At 49.9% G+C, this 19433-nt stretch overlaps 1 protein-coding gene across 1 annotated transcript in view; it reads left to right on the top strand.

Moving 5' to 3' along the window:
* The first annotated feature begins 2287 nt into the window (after positions 1 to 2287).
* Positions 2288 to 19433, top strand: part of ulk3 (unc-51 like kinase 3) — a 60792-nt gene continuing 43646 nt past the window's right edge. Inside the window, exons 1-4 of the mRNA XM_072492596.1 lie at positions 2288 to 2511; positions 5713 to 5853; positions 11649 to 11769; positions 15486 to 15590. Coding sequence (XP_072348697.1) covers positions 2413 to 2511; positions 5713 to 5853; positions 11649 to 11769; positions 15486 to 15590 — 466 coding nt within the window. The 5' untranslated portion in view covers positions 2288 to 2412. The remainder of the gene's footprint in view (positions 2512 to 5712; positions 5854 to 11648; positions 11770 to 15485; positions 15591 to 19433) is intronic.

The following is a 19433-nucleotide window of genomic DNA, read 5'->3' as shown; positions in this document are numbered from 1 at the left end:
AAAGGCGAGTGAGCCGCCATGGGCAGTGACTCTGTGCTTCCGTAGGTACAGTGTGAAGGAGAAGGTCCTGAGCTGGGCCAAGCAGAAGCGGGTGGTGCAGTGGGCTGGAGCTGGGATACGTGTATACCAGGAATTTACGGTGGAGCTGGCGAGGAAACGGGCTGCCTTCAACCGGGTGAAGAGGGCACTGTACATTAGCAAGGTGCAGTGCGGCATTGTATATCCAGCGAAGCTGAGGGTGACCTACAAGCTCAGGGTCTCTTATTTTGGAACTGCGTAAACAGCGGAGGAGTTTGCGAAGGCAGAATGACTGTGGCAGAACTGAGAAATGGCCATGTGCCGATGTAACCTCATGACATATTTTCTTCTTTTTTGTTTCACTGTGTGCGGGTGTATGGGCTAAAGGAGCCAATGTTGTATATATTTGGACAAGGGAAGTGATGGGACTTTCACTCGAAATGAGGGCTCTTTGGGGTGTAGGTGGATATGCGGGGTTTGTGTGCTAAAGGGGGATTTGGGGGATTTCTGGGCTTTCCCAGGGCCGGGCAAGGGGGAAAGGGACCCGGGCGGGGGCCTCCACGCTGGCCGGTTTAAGCCGGCCAGTGAACGGGAGTGAGGTGGGGGGAGGGGCTGCGGCCATCGGAGCCTGACAGAACAGGGTCCGAGTGGTCTAGCCGGGGTGGAAAGTTGGGGGGAAGGAACCGAGGGTGGGAGGAGGAGTTTTACAAGAGGCAGTGGACGGGAGGAGTTGGGGGTGTACAACTCTTGGGTATCATGTACGGTACTCTTTCAGAGGTTGGAGGGCGTTGAGTGTAGGGGGGGGGGAGGGGGAGGGGGAGTGGACTTTATAGGTCAATGGTGACCATGGGCGGTCCCGGACTCCTTTTTCTTTTTCTCCTTTGTTTTTTTGTTGCCACCGTGGGAGGGTTTGTTTTATTGGATGCATATATTGACAGGTGGGCCGTTGTTTGGGGTGGTGGGAGGATGGGATCATTGGTATTGTTCAGGGGATTGATTTTGTATTTGTTACCGTTTACTGTTTGTGGGTGGGGTGTAAATTTTGAAGGAAAATGTGAAAATGGAGAATAAAAACATTTAAAAAAAAACATAGCAGAATTAGGCCACTCGGCCCATCGAGTCTGCTCCGCCATTCAATCATGACTGATATTTTTCTCAACCCCATTCTCCTGCCTTCTCCCCATATCCCCTTATTAATCAAGAACCTATCTATCTCTGTCCTAACGACACTCAGTGATTTGGCCTCCACAGCCTTCTGCGGCAAAGAGTTCCACAGATTCACCACCCTCTGGCTGAAGAAATTCCTCCTCATCTCTGTTTTAAAGGTTCGTCCCTTTAGTCTGAGATTGTGTCCTCTGCTTCTAATTTTCGGAGGAAAACTAGTTTCCCTCGTTCCTCGGATGAAAACTACACAGACCCGGGGAGAACATGCAGACTTCACCCAGTCACCAGAGGCTGGAATCGAACCCGGGTCCCTGGCGCTGTGGGGCAGTAGTACTGACCACCATACCGCCCATGGCAAAAGTGGCATCCATCAAAACAGGTTGTTTTTTTTCAACTTTCAGAGGTTCTACTGCCATTCGTGGAGTTGTAAGAACTTGTTTCTTTAACAGGGACCGAGATGGCAACACACCTGGTCAGTGAATGTCCACGACTAGGGTGGAAAGGCGGTTAGCACTGCTGCTTCACGGCACCGAGGACCCGGGTTCCTGGCCCCGGTCCGTGTGGAGCTTGCACATTCTCCCCGTGTCTGCGTGGGTCTCACCCCCACAACCCAAAAAGATGTGCAGGGTAGGTGGGTTGGCAAGCCTAAATCGCTCCTTAATTAGGTGAAAAAATGAATTGGGTACTCTAAATTTAAAGAAAATGTCTTTGGCAAGCGCTGCTGTGGTTTCGGGTTCGATCCTGGACCCTGCCTCATTTGTTTTAACTCAAATTACAAAATATTACTCCTGTGCATTGCAAATGAAAAGGACAAAATAGCTTCGGTGTCCAACAACAGCAACAAAACAGATGCAAGTGCCGGATTGTTTTTATTCTGTAGCCAAGACCCTGAATTTAAATTGCACAAGACAAATTGCAGAGCATGTTGCAAAATTAAAATGTTGCAAACCGCACCGCGCGCCCCAACTAAATGCGACATTTCCGTGTGTGTGAAATGCAGTCGCTCTATTTCGTGTTTCACGTTGCGTGAGTTTTAAAGACAGGGATTATAATCCAACCCCCCCGGAAGCATTTCTCATCGAGGGCAGTCCTATCGGGCTGACTAGCACCGGTTTGCAAAGTGAAAGCGGTGGGTGGAGTTTGGGATGGCTGAGCTTTAATCTCTCTCCCCCCTCTCTTTGCATTTGTATTCAGGCCGCTCCAGCCCCCTCCTTTGAATGGAACTGCTGGATGGCGTCCGGCTGTGCTCCACCTAAATTGGAGGAGTTCATTCTCACAGAGAAACTGGGCAGCGGCACCTATGCCACTGTGTACAAAGCCTACAGGAAGGTGAGCCATTTGCACCGGCGGTTGTGGAGTGACACCTGTGCCACAGGTGAGGGGCTGCTCGGGTGTCTCTCTGTAACCCCCTCCCCCCGGGTAAAGCCCGTAGGAAATTGTCACCTGTACTGCAAAGGAGAAAGTGTATAGACTGGATTCCACTCTCTTGAATTTATTTCCATGCATGACTGCCCTTTTGATTGGCATGGTGTTTAGCACTGCTGCCTCACAGCGCCAGGGACCCGGGGTTCCATTCCGGCCTAGGGTAACTGTCTGACGTTTGCACTTTCTCCCCCGTGTCTGCGTGGGCTTCCTCCCATTGCTCCAGTTTCCATGCTAAAATTGCCCCTTAGTGTCCAAGGATGTGCAGGTTAGGTGGGGTTACCGGGATAGGATGCTCTTTCGGCGGGTCAGTGCAGATTCGATGGGCCAAACGGCCTCCTTTTGCACTGTAGAGATTCTGTGGTAAAGGCACTGGGAGAAACTGTATGGGCATCACGTGTGTCTTGGATTCCACCATTTTGAATTTATTTCCATGCATGTCGCTCTTTGGGCGGCACAGTGGTTAGCACTGCTGCCTCACAGCGCAGGGACCTGGGGTCAATTCCGACCCTGTGTGGGGTTTGCACGTTCTCCCCGTGTCTGCGTGGGTTTCCTCCGAGTGCTCCGGTTTCCTCCCGCCGTCCAAAGATGTGCCGGATAGGTGGGGCTACGGGGTAAGGGCTGGGGACTGGGCCTGGGTAGGATGCTCTTTCAGAGGGTCGGTGTAGACTCAATGGGCTGAATGGCCTCCTGCTCTGTAGGGATTCTATGATTATTTGGTGGTTTTATAAGAACATAAGAACTAGGAACAGGAGTCGGCCATCTGGCCCCTCGAGCCTGCTCCACCATTCAATGAGATCATGGCTGATCTTTTGTGGACTCAGCTCCACTTTCCGGCCCGAACACCATAACCCTTAATCCCTTTATTCTTCAAAAAACTATCTATCATTATCTTAAAAACATTTAATGAAGGGGCCTCAAGTTTTTCCCCTTCAAGCCTTTTAAGTTTATATTGGGGCGGCATAATGGTGCAATGGTTAGCACTGCTGCCCCACGTCGCCGGGGTCCCAGGTTCGAATCCCGGCCCCGGGTCACTGTCCGCGTGGTGTTTCTCCCCGTGTCTGCGTGGGTTTCACCCCCACAACCCAAAGATGTGCAGGTTAGGTGGATTGGCGAAACCAGTTGCCCCTTAATTGGAAAAAAATAATAATTGGGTACTCTAAATTTATTTTTAATAAAGTTTACTTTTCATTGACCTACTGTTTGGATGGAAGAGTCCGAGTGGGCCGCCCCCTACCTGGTCACAATGTGGAAGACCCTTGTTGCGGCCAAGTGAGGAGGGGGGAAAATGACTCCTTCCCCCCTTCCTCCCACTCTCAAATCGGACCTAACAGGGTTTTCCTTGTTGCGAATTTGTACGGTTTTTCCATCTCCTTAATGTCTGCTAAACCATTAATGTGCTGATTGCAAACAAACTAGTCCACCCAAGTAAAGACCATAAAAATATTTACAAAGATAAACCCATGTCTGATTACACATTCGGGCTTGCAGAACTACAAGATATGTACAGCAGGAAGTGCTTTCTAATCAATTTAAATTTCAGTGCGAAGATGTTGAAAGAAAGTTCATTCTTTTCAAGTCCTTCGCTGGGGTCTGTGGCAGAATCAGAGATCTTGAAAATTCAGTGGAGTTGAAGTCCATGTACACTGCAATTCTTGGTGACAACTCACTTTTTAATACGTCTTTTCCAAACAGTTGATGATTTTTACACCTGAGGTTCCCTGCACTGAAATATTATTTATCTCTGCTGGATTTTAAGCTGGAATAGGGATGGGGTCTTTAACTTGGGGCGGGGGGGGGGGGGGGGGGGAGAGAAGAGAAGGGAGCTTTTACTGCTTCATTAGCAGCTTGTACAGACTCCAGCTTGTACGCTGTATAAAGAGATTTCAAAATGGCTACTGCTGTCAATTAGCCTCTCTTTATGAACCCAGCCATGTCGTTTATCCAGGCCTCCATTAGCCTCTCTTCCTATAATTATTCCAGATGGCATTTGCTTAGCTGTGCTCTGAGCAGACCATCTCTTTTGATTCATGACTGAGGTGACAGGGCAGAAGGAGGCCATTCGGCCCATCAAGTCTGCACCGACCCTCCGAAAGAGCACTCTACCCAGGCCCACTCTCCCACCCTATCCCCGTAACCTGCACATCCTTGGACACTAAGGGAAATTTAACTCGGCCAACCCACCTAACCTGCACATCTTTGGACTGTGGGAGGAAACCGGAGCACCCGGAGTAAACCCACGCAAACTCTACTCCTTTATATTGCACTATTCATGACCTCAGGATGTCCCTAAAAAAGATTTACAATTGACTAAATACTTTATGATGTGTAATCACTGTTGTAGGCACCCATGGCAACGAATTTATACAAAGCAAGATCCCAATAACACCAATGAGATATTGACCTGATGCTTGGGGGGGGCGGGGGGGAGACATGTTGCGGGATCAATATTGGCCAGGACACTGGGCAGCGATCAGCCCTCTGAAATAGTCCTTTGGAAGCAATTAAGAGAGTAGACAGAGGATATTTTGGTGCAGCCACGCTGGGTTAAATTACCTCCTCTTGCGCCGTCACGCTTTTGTGATTCTGCGGCGATACTGATTTGACGTTTTACCTGCGAAATGGCGTCGCCGGCACCGCAGCACTCCCTCAGTGCCGCAGGCTGGAATCCGTGCTCTGGAGGGGGTCTCTGGGCAAGAGTGCTGCAATAGCACAGGTTGAACATCTGGATCGCCCTGTGCCTGTGTGGGTGCCACTCCCACAACCCAAAGGTGTGCAGGATAGGTGGATTGGCCACGCTAAATTGCCCCTTAATTGGGTACTCTAAATTTATTTTCAAAAAAGAACATCTGACTAGGGATGCTGATCCTCAAAAGGTTCACGCTCTGCAAAGTCCCAGATAAAAATGGAGATTAGTTCTCCATTGTGAGTGTTAGCGGGGGAGCATATAGCTTGACTGTATTTGGATAACCTGCTCCAATTAAAAAATACTTTAATTGTTCCTCACGATGTTAGTCCATTTTAACAGTCCCATCTAATCAGAAGCTGTTTTACTGCCCACCAACCCCCCCACCCCCACCCCCAATCCCCGCCGCTGTATTCCAACAGGTGAACAGTCGAGAAGTGGTCGCCATCAAGTGTGTGAGTAAGAAAAGTCTAAACAAGGCCTCGGTGGAGAACCTCCTGACTGAGATCGAGATCCTGAAGACGGTCCGGCATCCTCATATTGTGCAGCTGAAGGATTTTCAAGTGCGTGTGGGAGTCTGTGTGTGTGTGGGGATGTCTGTGTGTGTATCTGGCTGTGTGGGAGTGTGTGTGGGGGTCGGGTGTGTGGGGTATCTGTGTGTGTGTGTGGGGATGTCTGTGTATCTGGCTGTGTGGGAGTCTGTGTGTGTGGGTGGGGTGTGTGTGTATCTGGCCGTGTGGGAGAGTGAGTGTGTGGGGGGGGGGGTGTCTGTGTGTGGGGGGTGTCTGTGTGTGGGGATGTCTGTGTGTGTGGGTGGGGGGTGTCTGTGTGTATCTGGCTGTGTGGGAGTGTGTGTGGGGGTGTCTGTGTGTGGTGGGTGTCTGTGTGTGTGTGGATGTCTGTGTGTGTGTGGGTGGGGTGTGTGTGTATCTGGCTGTGTGCGGGAGTTTCAAAAAGCGCGGGAGCTGCGAGGCAGAGGGGACAGTTTAAAAGGGCACGCCGTGGGTGAGGTAAGTACTGATTAACCACTTCCTTACCTTGCAGGTCAGCTGTTCGGGAGAGAGATCAGTTTTGGGAGCAGGCCTATTGGCTGACTGTAAATCAGGAAGGATACAAAGGGTGTGGCTGAAGTGCCTATAGAAACAGAGTGCTGGAGGCAAACAGAGTGTATCTGAGTTTGGGTAAGGCTGAGTTCGGGTAAGAGGGGAGTGACAAAAAAAAAAAAAAAAAATCAAATTAATTAACTAGTTAAGGGAATTTGGTGCTCACCTGAAGGAGGTGCAGAGAAGCAGAGCTGTGAGGGAGTCTCTGGAGCAATTACATCACAGCCAGCAGGTAAGTGATTGGCTTGTAACTGGTAAGTGATTTCTCTCTCTTTGACTTTCTCTTAGCTGTGTAGTGTAGTTGAAATTTAACTTCAGGTTTAAGTCATGGCAGGAGAGCTCAGACCCGTGTCATTCTCCTCTTGTGAGATGTGGCAAGTCAGGGACCCTTCTGGTGTCCCTGACTCCTTCATCTGCAAGAAGTGTGTCCAACTGCAGCACCTGTTAGACCGCTTGACGGCTCTGGAGCTGCGGATGGACTCACTTTGGAGCATCCGCGATGCTGAGGAAGTTGTGGATAGCACATTCAGTGAGTTGGTCACACCGCAGATTAAAATTACTGAGGCAGATAGGGAAAGGGTGACCAACAGACAGAGGAAGAGTAGGAAGGCAGTGCAGGGATCCCCTGCGGTCATCTCCCTCCAAAACAGATTTACCGTTTTGGAAACTGTTGGGGGAGATGGCTCACCAGGGGAAGGTGGCAGCAGCCAGGTTCATGGCACCGTGGCTGGCTCTGCTGCACAGAAGGGCGGGAAAAAGAGTGGCAGAGCTATAGTGAAAGGGGATTCAATTGTAAGGGGAATAGACAGGCGTTTCTGCGGACGCAAACGAGAATCCAGGTTGGTATGTTGCCTCCCTGGTGCAAGGGTCAAGGATGTCTCGGAGCGGCTGCAGGGCATTCTGGAGGGGGAGGGTGAACAGCCAGCTGTCGTGGTGCATATAGGCACCAACGATATAGGTAAAAAACGGGATGAGGTCCTACAAGCTGAATTTAGGGAGTTAGGAGTTAAACTAAAAAGTAGGACCTCAAAGGTAGTCATCTCAGGATTGCTACCAGTGCCACGTGATAGTCAGAGCAGGAATGACAGGATAGCTAGGATGAATACGTGGCTTGAGAGATGGTGCAAGAGGGAGGGTTTCAAATTCCTGGGACATTGGGACCGATTCTGGGGGAGGTGGGACCTGTACAAATCGGACGGTCTGCATCTGGGTGGGACCGGAACCAATGTTCTCGGTGGGGTGTTTGCTAGTGCAGTTGGGGAGGGTTTAAACTAATGTGCCAGGGGGATGGGAACCGATGTAGGAAGTCAGTGGGGACAGAAACAAAAGGCAGGAAGGGAGAGTGTGTAAAGCATGACCAGAGAAAGCAGGGCAGAGAGCAAGGAAGGTCTACATTAAACTGCATTTATTTCAATGCAAGTGGCCTGACGGGCAAAGCGGATGAACTCAGGGCATGGACGGGCACATGGGACTGGGATATTATAGCTATGACTGAAACATGGCTAAGGGAGGGGCAGGACTGGCAGCTCAATGTTCCGGGGTACGGATGCTATAGAAAGGATAGAACAGGAGGTAAGAGAGGAGGGGGAGTGGCGTTTTTGATTAGGGAGAACATCACAGCAGTACTTAGAGGGGATATATCCGAGGGTTCGCCCACTGAGTCTATATGGGTGGAACTGAAAAATAAGAAGGGAGAGATCAGGCCCCCAAATAGTCAGCGGGAAATTGAGGAGCAAATATGTAAGGAGATTACAGATAGCTGCAAGAATAATAGGGTGGTAGTAGTAGGGGACTTTAACTTTCCCAACATTGACTGGGACAGCCATAGCATTAGGGGCTTGGATGGAGGGAAATTTGTTGAGTGTATTCAGGAGGAATTTCTCATTCAGTATGTGGATGGACCGACTAGAGAGGGGGCAAAACTTGACCTCGTCTTGGGAAATAAGGAAGGGCAAGTGACAGAAGTGCTAGTGAGGGATCACTTTGGGACAAGTGACCATAATTCCATTAGTTTTAAGATAGCTATGGAGAATGATAGGTCTGGCCCAAGAGTTAAAATTCTTAATTGGGGCAAGGCCAATTTTGATGGTATCAGACAGGAACTTGCAGAGGTAGATTGGGGGAGACTATTGGCAGACAAAGGGACGGCTGGTAAATGGGAGGCTTTTAAAAATGTGTTAACCAGGGTGCAGGGTAAGCACATTCCCTTTAGAGTGAAGGGCAAGGCTGGTAGAAGTAGGGAACCCTGGATGACTCGAGATATTGAGACTCTGGTCAAAAAGAAGAAGGAGGCATATGACGTACATAAGCAACTGGGATCAAGTAGATCCCTTGAAGAGTATAGAGATTGTCGAAATAGAGTTAAGAGGGAAATCAGGAGGGCAAAAAGGGGACATGAAATTGCTTTGGCAAATAATGCAAGGGAGAATCCAAAGAGATTCTACAGATACATAAAGGGGAAAAGAGTAACTAGGGACAGAGTAGGGCCTCTTAAGGATCAACAAGGGCATCTATGTGCAGAGCCACAAGAGTTGGGTGAGGTCCTGAATGAATATTTCTCATCGGTATTCACGGTGGAGAAAGGCATGGATGTTAGGAAACTAAGGGAAATAAATAGTGATGTCTTGAGAAGTGTGCATATTACAGAGGAGGAGGTGCTGGAAGTCTTAAAGCGCATCAAGGTAGATAAATCCCCGGGACCTGATGAAATGTATCCCAGGATGTTGTGGGAGGCTAGGGAGGAAATTGCGGGTCCCCTAACCGAGATATTTGAATCATCGGCAGCCACAGGTGAGGTGCCTGAAGATTGGAGAGTGGCGAATGTTGTGCCCTTGTTTAAGAAGGGCAGCAGGGAAAAGCCTGGGAACTACAGACCGGTGAGCCTAACGTCTGTAGTAGGTAAGTTGCTAGAAGGTATTCTGAGAGACAGGATCTACAAGCATTTAGAGAGACAAGGACTGATTCGGGGCAGTCAGCATGGCTTTGTGCGTGGAAAATCATGTCTCACAAATTTGATTGAGTTTTTTGAGGGAGTGACCAAGAAGGTAGATGAGGGCAGTGCAGTAGACGTTGTCTACATGGACTTTAGCAAAGCCTTTGACAAGGTACCGCATGGTAGGTTGTTGCAGAAGGTTAAAGCTCACGGGATCCAGGGTGAGGTTGCCAATTGGATTCAAAATTGGCTGGACGACAGAAGGCAGAGGGTGGTTGTAGAGGGTTGTTTTTCAAACTGGAGGCCTGTGACCAGTGGTGTGCCTCAGGGGTCGGTGCTGGGTCCACTATTATTTGTGATTTATATTAATGATTTGGATGAGAATTTAGGAGGCATGGTTAGTAAGTTTGCAGATGACACCAAGATTGGTGGCACAGTGGATAGTGAAGAAGGTTATCTAGGATTGCAACGGGATCTTGATCAATTAGGCCAGTGGGCCGACGAATGGCAGATGGAGTTTAATTTAGATAAATGTGAGGTGATGCATTTTGGCAGATCGAATCAGGCCAGGACCTACTCAGTTAATGGTATGGCGTTGGGGAGAGTTATAGAACAAAGAGATCTAGGAGTACAGGTTCATAGCTCCTTGAAGGTGGAGTCGCAGGTGGACAGGGTGGTGAAGAAGGCATTCGGCATGCTTGGTTTCATTGGTCAGAACATTGAATATAGGAGTTGGGACGTCTTGTTGAAGTTGTACAAGACATTGGTACGGCCACACTTGGAATACTGTGTGCAGTTCTGGTCACCCTATTATAGAAAGGATATTATTAAACTGGAAAGAGTGCAGAAAAGATTTACTAGGATGTTGCCGGGACTTGATGGTTTGAGTTATAAGGAGAGGCTGGATAGACTGGGACTTTTTTCCCTGGAGCGTAGGAGGCTTAGGGGTGATCTTATAGAGGTCTATAAAATAATGAGGGGCATAGATAAGGTAGATAGTCAACATCTTTTCCCAAAGGTAGGGGAGTCTAAAACTAGAGGGCATAGGTTTAAGGTGAGAGGTGAGAGATTCAGAAGGGCCCAGAGGGGCAATTTCTTCACTCAGAGGGTAGTGAGTGTCTGGAATGGGCTGCCAGAGGTAGTAGTAGAGGCGGGTACAATTGTGTCTTTCAAAAAGCATTTAGATGGTTACATGGGTAAGATGGGTATAGAGGGTTATGGGCCAAGTGCGGGCAACTGGGACTAGCTTAATGGTAAAAACTGGGCGGCATGGACTGGTTGGGCCGAAGGGCCTGTTTCCATGCTGTAAACTTCTATGATTCTATGTGTGGGAATCTGTGTGTGTGTGGGGGGGGTGTCTCTGTGTGTGGGGTATCTGTGTGTGGGGATGTCTGTGTGTGTGTGGGTGGGGTGTGTGTGTGTGTGTGTATCTGGCTGTGTGGGAGTCTGTGTGTGTGTGTGTGTGTGGGTGGGGTGTGCGTGGCTGTGTGTGTGAGTCTGTCTGTATATTTATTTGGTGTAACAAGCTTGGCTTCTCTGCCCTCTCCCGGTCTGACCCATGCTGGGTTTTTGTCACACACTTGGGGATTTCCTCGAACACTGGCCAACAGTAGAGGTGCAGTGGAGACGGGGGATTGGAGGGTGGCTGATTCTTCCCTAACCCAACTTCCTCGCACCTCCAGAGAGGCGTCACAGGACAGTGAGTGGGGAAGGGGAGCCCTGGCCGTTACTGGATGCCAATCTGAGTGACCTGACTGATACACCACTAACTCCGCTTGGGCTGGCGGAAGGTTTGATCACGTGACCTTCTTTCCCACAATACTCCTCTTGCCCACCATTGGTTCATCCTCCACGTGCGTCGGCCAATTGGAAAAGGAACCGATTCTTTTTGCTACCTTCCTGTCAGCAAAACCGACCTCTACCCAATGTCCAACATTTACATAACCAATAAATGAAAAGTCCTCAATACTCCAGGCAACCGGCCATTTAGAAAGTTGTAGGTTGTAGGCAGCAGCCTGAGATCAAGTTCCGGCTCTCTTCCCCATTGGGAATTATGGAATTCTGAATCATCCCTCCAACGCCAACTCTCAGTGGAACTGCGCTGCCCCCTGTGGACTGGAGTGGTTAGGCGCATTACCAGGGGAGTCTCCCCAGCCTGGGAAATATTTTGGGAATTGCCTTTAGTGGGAAATTCCTGTTTGTATCCGTGAAAGGAAGTGATCTGACTGCGGAGGCGGAGGGGACGGTGGGTGGGGTGGGCTGGGGGATGTTGGGGCTCTGGTTACCGCGGATTTTAACCACCGTTTTGACCGTGACTTGGCAGTGGGACAACGTGAACATTTACCTCATCATGGAGTTCTGCGCCGGCGGCGATCTCTCCCGCTTCATCCGCAGTCGCAGGACGCTTCCCGAGCGAGTGGCCAGGCGCTTTCTGCAGCAGCTGGGTAAGAGATGAGGGGAAGTAGAACATTAGAACAGTGCAGCGCAGAACAGGCCCTTCGGCCCTCGATGTTGTGGCCGAGCCTTGTCCGAAACCAAGATCAAGCTATCCCGCTCCCTGTCATTCTGGTGTGCTCCATGGGCCTATCCAATAACCGCTTGAAAGTTCCTAAAGTGTCCGACTCCACTATCACAGCAGGCAGTCCATTCCACACCCTAACCACTCTCTGAGTAAAGAACCTACCTCGGACATCCCTCCTATATCTCCCACCCCGAACCTTATAGTTATGCCCCCTTGTAACAGCTACATCCACCGAGGAAATAGTCTCTGAACGTCCACTCTATCTATCCCTCTCATTATCTTATAAACCTCTATTAAGTCGCCTCTCATCCTCCTTCGCTCCAATGAGAAAAGCGCTAGCTCCCTCAACCTTTCCTCATAAGACCTACCCTCCAATCCAGGCAGCATCCTGGTAAATCTCCTTTGCACCCTTTCCAATGCGTCCACATCCTTCCTATAATGTACGTTGTAAATACGTTGGCATATCGCCTTTCCCATCCACGGGACCGCACAGATGGGCTGCTTTCCCCTTTGAGGGGGGCGAGCTGACTGGTGGGGATTTAACCTGAGGGTCACCGCACCTCGGGCGAGGGGCGAGGTTGAGAAGGCGGGGTCTTCATGAATAACCTCAGCTGGTACGGGGGATTGAACCCGCGCTGCTGGCCTCGCTCCGCATCACGGACCAGCTGTCCAGCCGACAGAGCTAAACCGGGACCCGGACAGCGGCCCCGCTGCTCGGAATGGCCTTGTATCTACCTGGGGGTTTAATGACTCATCCCAGAGATGGTGCAGCACTCCCTCAGCACTGCGCCCATTTCTGGAGCGGGCCTCAACTAAATTGGATGCGCCTGGCTTAAATCAGTGTTGCTGTAACCTGCAACCGCTCGATAGTCTTTAATGGAAAGCAGGTGCATTGTCACATTAAACCAGGGTGGGGTGCTTTGTTTCTTATCTTATTCCACAGTTAGAAGTCTTACAACACCAGGTTAAAGTCCAACAGGGTTGTTTCGATGTCACTAGCTTTCGGAGCGCTGCTACTGACATCGAAACAAACCTGTTGGACTTTAACCTGGTGTTGTAAGACTTCTTACTGTGCTCACCCCAGTCCAACGCCGGCATCTCCTCATCATATCTTATTCCAGGTTGAGAACGCATTCAGTCTGATCTAAAAATAACGTGGAAATATGCTCGGCCAGCATGTTCAGAGAGAGGAATGATTCGGGCCGATGACCCCTTGTTAATTGACCCCTGGCGGAAGGACCCGTCATGTTAACTTTGGTTCTCCTCGCCACAGGCGTTGCCAAACCCGCTGAGCGACTTTAAAAATAAAAGAGACCTATTCTTTCACTGGGTGTGGATGCCCAGACCTAAGTGCCCTTGAGGAGGTGCGGTGAGCCTCCTCCGTGAGCCGCTGCAGTCCGTGCGGTGTGGGAAGTGAGTTCCGTTGACCCAGCGACGGTTGTTACGCTGGCCGATGTTTCCACCTCATTCCCAGGAAAACAATCTGCCCTCCCATCCCGACGCGTTCACCTTTAAAGACCAACACCCGCCCTAGGTAGGGTTAATTCCTCTTCCTCGTGTGCCAGGCTCAGCCTGATACAATTTAAGGTGGTCCACAGAGCGCACTTGACGAGGGCGAGGTTGAGTAGGTTCTTTGGGGTAGAGGACAGATGTGGAAGGTGCTCAGGGAGCCCGGTGAACCATGTCCATATGTTTTGGTCATGCCCGGCACTGGAGGGGTTCTGGAGAGGAGTGGCGGAGCAATATCTCAGGTGGTGACAGTCCGGGTCAAGCCAAGCTGGGGGCTAGCAATATTCGGAGTAGTGGACGAACCGGGAGTGCAGGAGGCGAAAGAGGCCGGCATTCTGGCCTTTGCGTCCCTAGTAGCCCGGCGAAGGATCTTGCTAATGTGGAAGGAGGTGAAGCCCCCCAGCCTGGAGGCCTGGATAAATGATATGGCTGGGTTCATAAAGCTGGAGAGGATTAAGTTTGCCTTGAGAGGGTCTGCGCAGGGGTTCTACAGGCGGTGGCAACCGTTCCTAGACTATCTCGCGGAGCGTTAGAGGAAGGTCGGTCAGCAGCAGCAGCAACCCTGGAGGGGGGGGGGAACGAGAGATTGAGGGAATGGAGGAGCAGGAGATAACATGGAGGGTGGGGGGAAACTGGCACGTGCGGGCGAGAACCAGTGTATAAAGCTCTGTAAATATATCACTTTGCCATGTATATATCTTGCTCAGGGCGATTTTGGGTTATTTTGTTACGGTGGGGGGGGGGGTTATTGTTTGTAAGGGGAAAAAATTGTGCTGTTAAAAACTTTATTAATATATTTTTTTTTAACAAAGACCAACACCCACCCAAGCTTGTTGACGGACAGAATTCAGAAGAGGCCGTACAATCCATTCATGTTCATTCCACCCTACATTAAAGAGGCGGTGCCGAAGCATATCTTAGAATTCCTACAGGGCAGAAAAGGGGGCCATTCGGCCCATCTGGTCTGCACCAACCCTCCGAAAGAGCATCCCACCTAGGCTCACTTCCCCACCCTAACTCCGTAACCCCACCCAGCCTTTGGATGCTTAAGGGGCAATTTAGCACAGCCAATCCACCCAACCTCACACCTTTGGACTGTGGGAGGAAATCCACACAGACACGGGGAGAAAGAGCAAACTCCGCACAGACAATGCTAACCACTGTGCCACGTGCTGCGCCTATATATATATATCTTACAAATTTCCTATTAGTAGCACAGTGAAGGAATGGCTTGGAAGGTAACTCCAATGTGGTGATATTACCATGCCGTTGTCCTTCTAAGTGGCAGCGGTCTTTGGTTTCGAAGTTGCTGTCGAGCGAGTTACTGTAGCTCACCTCATGGATGGTACATACTGCCGTCACTGTGTATTGATTAGTGGAGAGAGTTAATGTTTAAGGTGATCGATGGGGTGCCAGCATTTTCTGTTCTTATTTGAGATTTCCAGAAGTATTTTATGTGTGCGTAGAGCAAGACTGAACCACGGTCTTGCCGGAGTTCCATGTGCAGTAGTTGCGATCACCGTAGTGACTGATAACCTTTTAAAAATGATATTTGAATTCCCAGTGACTGACTGGGAAAGTCACAAGATTTCAAACTTTAAGATCTTTACTATGGGGCGGCACAGTGGTTAGCAATGCTGCCTCACGGCGCCGAGGTCCCAGGTTCAATCCCGGCCCTGGGGTCTGCATGGGTTTCGCCCCCACTACCTAAAGATGTGCAGGGTAGGTGGATTGGCCACGCTAAATTGCCCCTTAACTGGAAAAATGAATTGGGTACTCTAAATTTTTTTTTTTAAAAGACATTTACTATTAGCAAACAAATTTTAAAAACTTGCCTAAACTCTATTCAGTAGTCAGATTGAAGAGATGAGAACTTAAACAGGGCTGGAGGATTCACCTAGCTTTGGCTGGAGGGTGGACTCTCCAGGGTAACACCCACCATGAAAGTCAGTTTGCGGTCAGAAAAAGGAACTGTGAACTTATGTATGGAGTGACCAGTTTTGTTTGTACAAAAAGAATAATGCACATGATTATTATGCAAAAAAAGTTACTCCGAATGTTAGAAGTTAGTAAGACGTTTACCACTTCCACAGATCAGCCTTCTTGTCTCTTTCTACCCTCGTCTCTCAGCCTCGGCTCTCCAGTATCTCCACCAGAGGAACATCTCCCATCTCGACCTGAAGCCACAGAACGTTCTGCTCAGTTCCTTTAGCACCCCTCACCTCAAACTCGCTGGTGAGTTGTCGCCTGCTCTCTCCCGCCTGCCCCACAAACACCCGCCTCCTCCCCACTGTGTGTCCTAAATTGCAACAAAGGTCAATGCTGAAGAAAAGAAAGACTTGCATTTATATAGCACTTTTTCCACCTGGGATGCCCCGAAAGCCAGTCAACAAAGTTGTTTTTGAATTGTTATGACGCAGCAATCCCCCAGTCGCAGTAACGCGATAAGAATCTTTTTAGTTGCGGAATGAATATTGACTAGGACACTGGGAATAATCTTCCTGCTTTATTTTTATCTCATGTAATGCAAGTGACGTTGACAACTGCCAGGATTTATTGCCCATCCCTAATGGCCCTTGACCTAAGCGGCCATTCAGACCATTTCAGGGGGCAGTTAAGAGTCAAGCACATTGGAGTGGCACGGCGGCGCAGTGGTTAGCACTGCTGCCTCACGGTGTCGAGGACCCGGGTTTGATCCGGGACACGGTTTCAATCCCGGCCCTGGGTCACTGTACGTGTGGAGTTTGCCCATTCTCCTGGCTGTGTGGGTCTCACCCCCACCACCCAAAGATGTGCCGGGCAGGTGGATTGGCGACGCTAAATTGTACCTTAATTGGAAAAATTCAATTTATTAAAAAAAAAAGAGTCAACCACATTGCTGTGTGTCTGGAGTCACATGTAGGCCAGACCGGGTAAGGACGGCAGATTTCCTTCCCTAAAGGACATTAGTGAACCGGATGGGTTTTTACGACAATCGACAATGGTTTCATGGTCCCCGTTACTGAGACCGGCTTTTCAATCCCAGATTTTATTAATTGGATTCAATTCCGCCACCTGCCTGGATGGGATTTGAGCCCCTGTCCCCAGTACACCCGCCTGGGCTTCTGGCTCCCTAGCCCAGTCACACTGCCACTTTTCCAGTACGATGAGCAACCGTTTTGATTCCTGAATTTCCCATTTTTTGATCTAACTCTGTAATCTGTCTTCCTGATCTGCGTGTCCTCCATCTGTTTTCTCAGCATCATTCCGCTGCTTCTGGACACTACCCTAAATCACTGGTCACACCTCTTGCCGCGGTTAGTCTAACCTGGATTTCATTCTCCGATGTAACTTTGGTGTTTATCATCGACCTAAGCTACTTTTTTTTTTTCTTTAAAATTTTTTTCCAATTAAGGGGCAATTTAGCGTGGCCAATCCACCTACCCGGCACATCTTTGGGTTGTGGGAGGAAACCCACGCAGACATGGGGAGAACGTGCAAACTCCACACGGACAGTGAGCCAGAGCTGGGATCGAACCTGGGACCTCTTCGCCGTGAGGCAGCAGTGCTAACCACTGCGCCACCGTGCCGCCCTCGACCTAAGCTACTTTTGGCTGCCAATCTTGACTTTTCCATTGCTATTGAGAGCACTAACGTTGGTGCATTCCACCTATTTCAGTGTCCAATTCTGGCCTAAACCTACAACCCTCACAAAATGTCTTAATATTTGTCCTTTGCTCTCTATTGGCAGCCGTGCCTTCAGCCGCCGGGACTCGTAGCTCTGGATCCCCCCCGCCCCCCCCGCCCCCCTCCGCCTCGCTGCCTCACTCTCTCCTTACTATTCCGATCCCCGGCAGACCCCAACAGTGGCCGGATACTGGACCCAAAACCCCAATATTTTGTTTCAGTTTTTAAAGACTATGTGACAAGATCGATTCAAAGAATTTACAGTGCAGAAGGAGGCCAATTTGGCCCATCGAGTCTGCACCAGCCCTTGGGAAGAGCACCCTACTTAAGTCCACGCCTATCCCTTATCCACGTAGCCCAGTAACCCCACCTAACCATGTGGACACTAAGGGACAATTTATCTCGGCCAATCCACCTAACCTGCACATCTGTGGGAGGAAACCGGAGCACCCGGAGGAAACACACGCAGACACGGGGAGAACGCGCAGACTCCGCACAGTCACTTGGTGTTGGAATTGAACTCCGGGTCCCTGGAGCTGTGAGGCAGCGGTGCTAACCACTGTGCCGCCGTGCCAACCAGGAGTGGTTGCAGGAAGAAATGGGGTTTGGCTACTTTCAAAACCAAACTTTATTATGAATAACAATATTAGACCATAAGACACAGGAGCAGAATTAGGCCACTCGGCCATCGAGTCTGCTCCGCCATTCGATCATGGCTGATATTTTTCTCATCCCCATTCTCCTGCCTCCTCCCCATAACCCCTGATCCCCTTATTAATCCTTACGAAACCCTTTTAACTTCAAACCCCAGAAGAACGCACCCATACACCTTAAAAAAACTACCATTCAAATTCCATCAAACAACAAGAAAATACACATCCAGCTCTCAGTGCAGCTCAAACAAGCAGGCCCTGCAATAATACGATTCAAAAGCAATTCCTGGCTCTTATGAAAGTCCTTCCTTGCTTTATCTGAAAGTCTTCCAACAGCTGCTTCACTTCATTTGTTTCAGCCTTTTCCCTTGTCGCCAGTGTCACTTTTTGTAACCTGCCTCATTTGAGAAAGAATTGTGGGCTCCGAGTAAGGCAGATGGGAACTCAGCTTCTCTTTCCCTCAAAGCTGCCCCAATCTCGCTCCCTCTCTGCCTTGACAAAAACCAGGGTTGCCAGAACAGAGATCGAACTCTTGCAGTTTTCTCCAGAGCTTCTCACAAATTGCGCTGTGTTCCCTTAGCTCCTCCCATCGAATCATAGAATCCCGACTGTGCAGAACGACGCCATTCGACCCAAACTGCACCGACCCTCTGAAAGAGTGCACCTACCGAGGATTATTCCCGGGCAGCACGGTAGCACAAGTGGACCCTGGATCTCTTCACAGCGCCAGGGTCCCAGGTTCGATTCCCCGCTTGGGTCACTGTCTGTGCGGAGTCTGCACGCTCTCCCCGTGTCTGCGTGTTTCCTCCGGGTGCTCCGGTTTCCTCCCACAGCCCAAAGATGTGCAGGTTAGGTGGATTGGCCATGGTAAATTGCCCTTCGTGACCAAAAAGGTTAGGAGGGGTAATTGGGTTACGGGGATAGGGTGGAAGTAAGGGTTTAAGTGGGTCGGTGCAGACTCGATGGGCCGAATGGCCTCCTTCTGCACTGTGTGTTCTATGCCTATGATGACTTCCCCCTAAATCTGTAACCCCACTAACCTTTCAGCACTAAGGGACAATTTTACCATGGGCATTGCATCTAACCTGCACATCTTTTCGACTGTGGGAGGAAACCGGAGCACTCAGAGGAAACGCACGCAGACACGGGGGAGAACGTGCAAACTCCACACAGTCACCCAAGGCCGGAATTGAACCCGGGTCCCTGGCGCTGTGAGGCAGCAGTGTTAACCACTGCGCCATCACTCACCTCACCTCTTCAAGATTTAAAAAAATATCTCTGCAGCTTTTAAACCTTTAATTGCCCTCTACATTTGCAACCCAATTTCTTAAAATCTTTCGTCACATTGACATTCCTTCAAATCATCTCTTTGACTTGCCTCTTGCCACAACAACTCCCAACACTTCTGAAAATCTCTCTCGCCTGTCTCGATACCCCCCAATGTGGCTCGCTCTGTGTTTTTTTTCTTCTTTTTCTCTTTATAAATTTAGCGTACCCAATTCTTTTTTTTTTCCAATGAAGGGGCAAATTTAGCGTGGCCAATCCACCCAGCCTGCACATCTTTGGGTTGTGGGGGTGAGACCCACGCAGACACGGGGAGAATGTGCAAACTCCACACGGACAGCGACCCAGGGCCGGGATTCGAACCCGGGTCCTCAGCGCCGCAGTCCCAGTGCTATCCACTGCGCCACACGCCACCCCCGCCATGTGCAGCCCCGGCTTGCTCTGTGTTAACGCTCCAATGAAGCGCCATGATTTT

Source organism: Scyliorhinus torazame, chromosome 30 (genome assembly GCF_047496885.1).
Source record: "Scyliorhinus torazame isolate Kashiwa2021f chromosome 30, sScyTor2.1, whole genome shotgun sequence".
Taxonomy (NCBI): Eukaryota; Metazoa; Chordata; class Chondrichthyes; order Carcharhiniformes; family Scyliorhinidae; genus Scyliorhinus; species Scyliorhinus torazame.
This window is presented reverse-complemented; position numbering and strand designations above follow the sequence as displayed.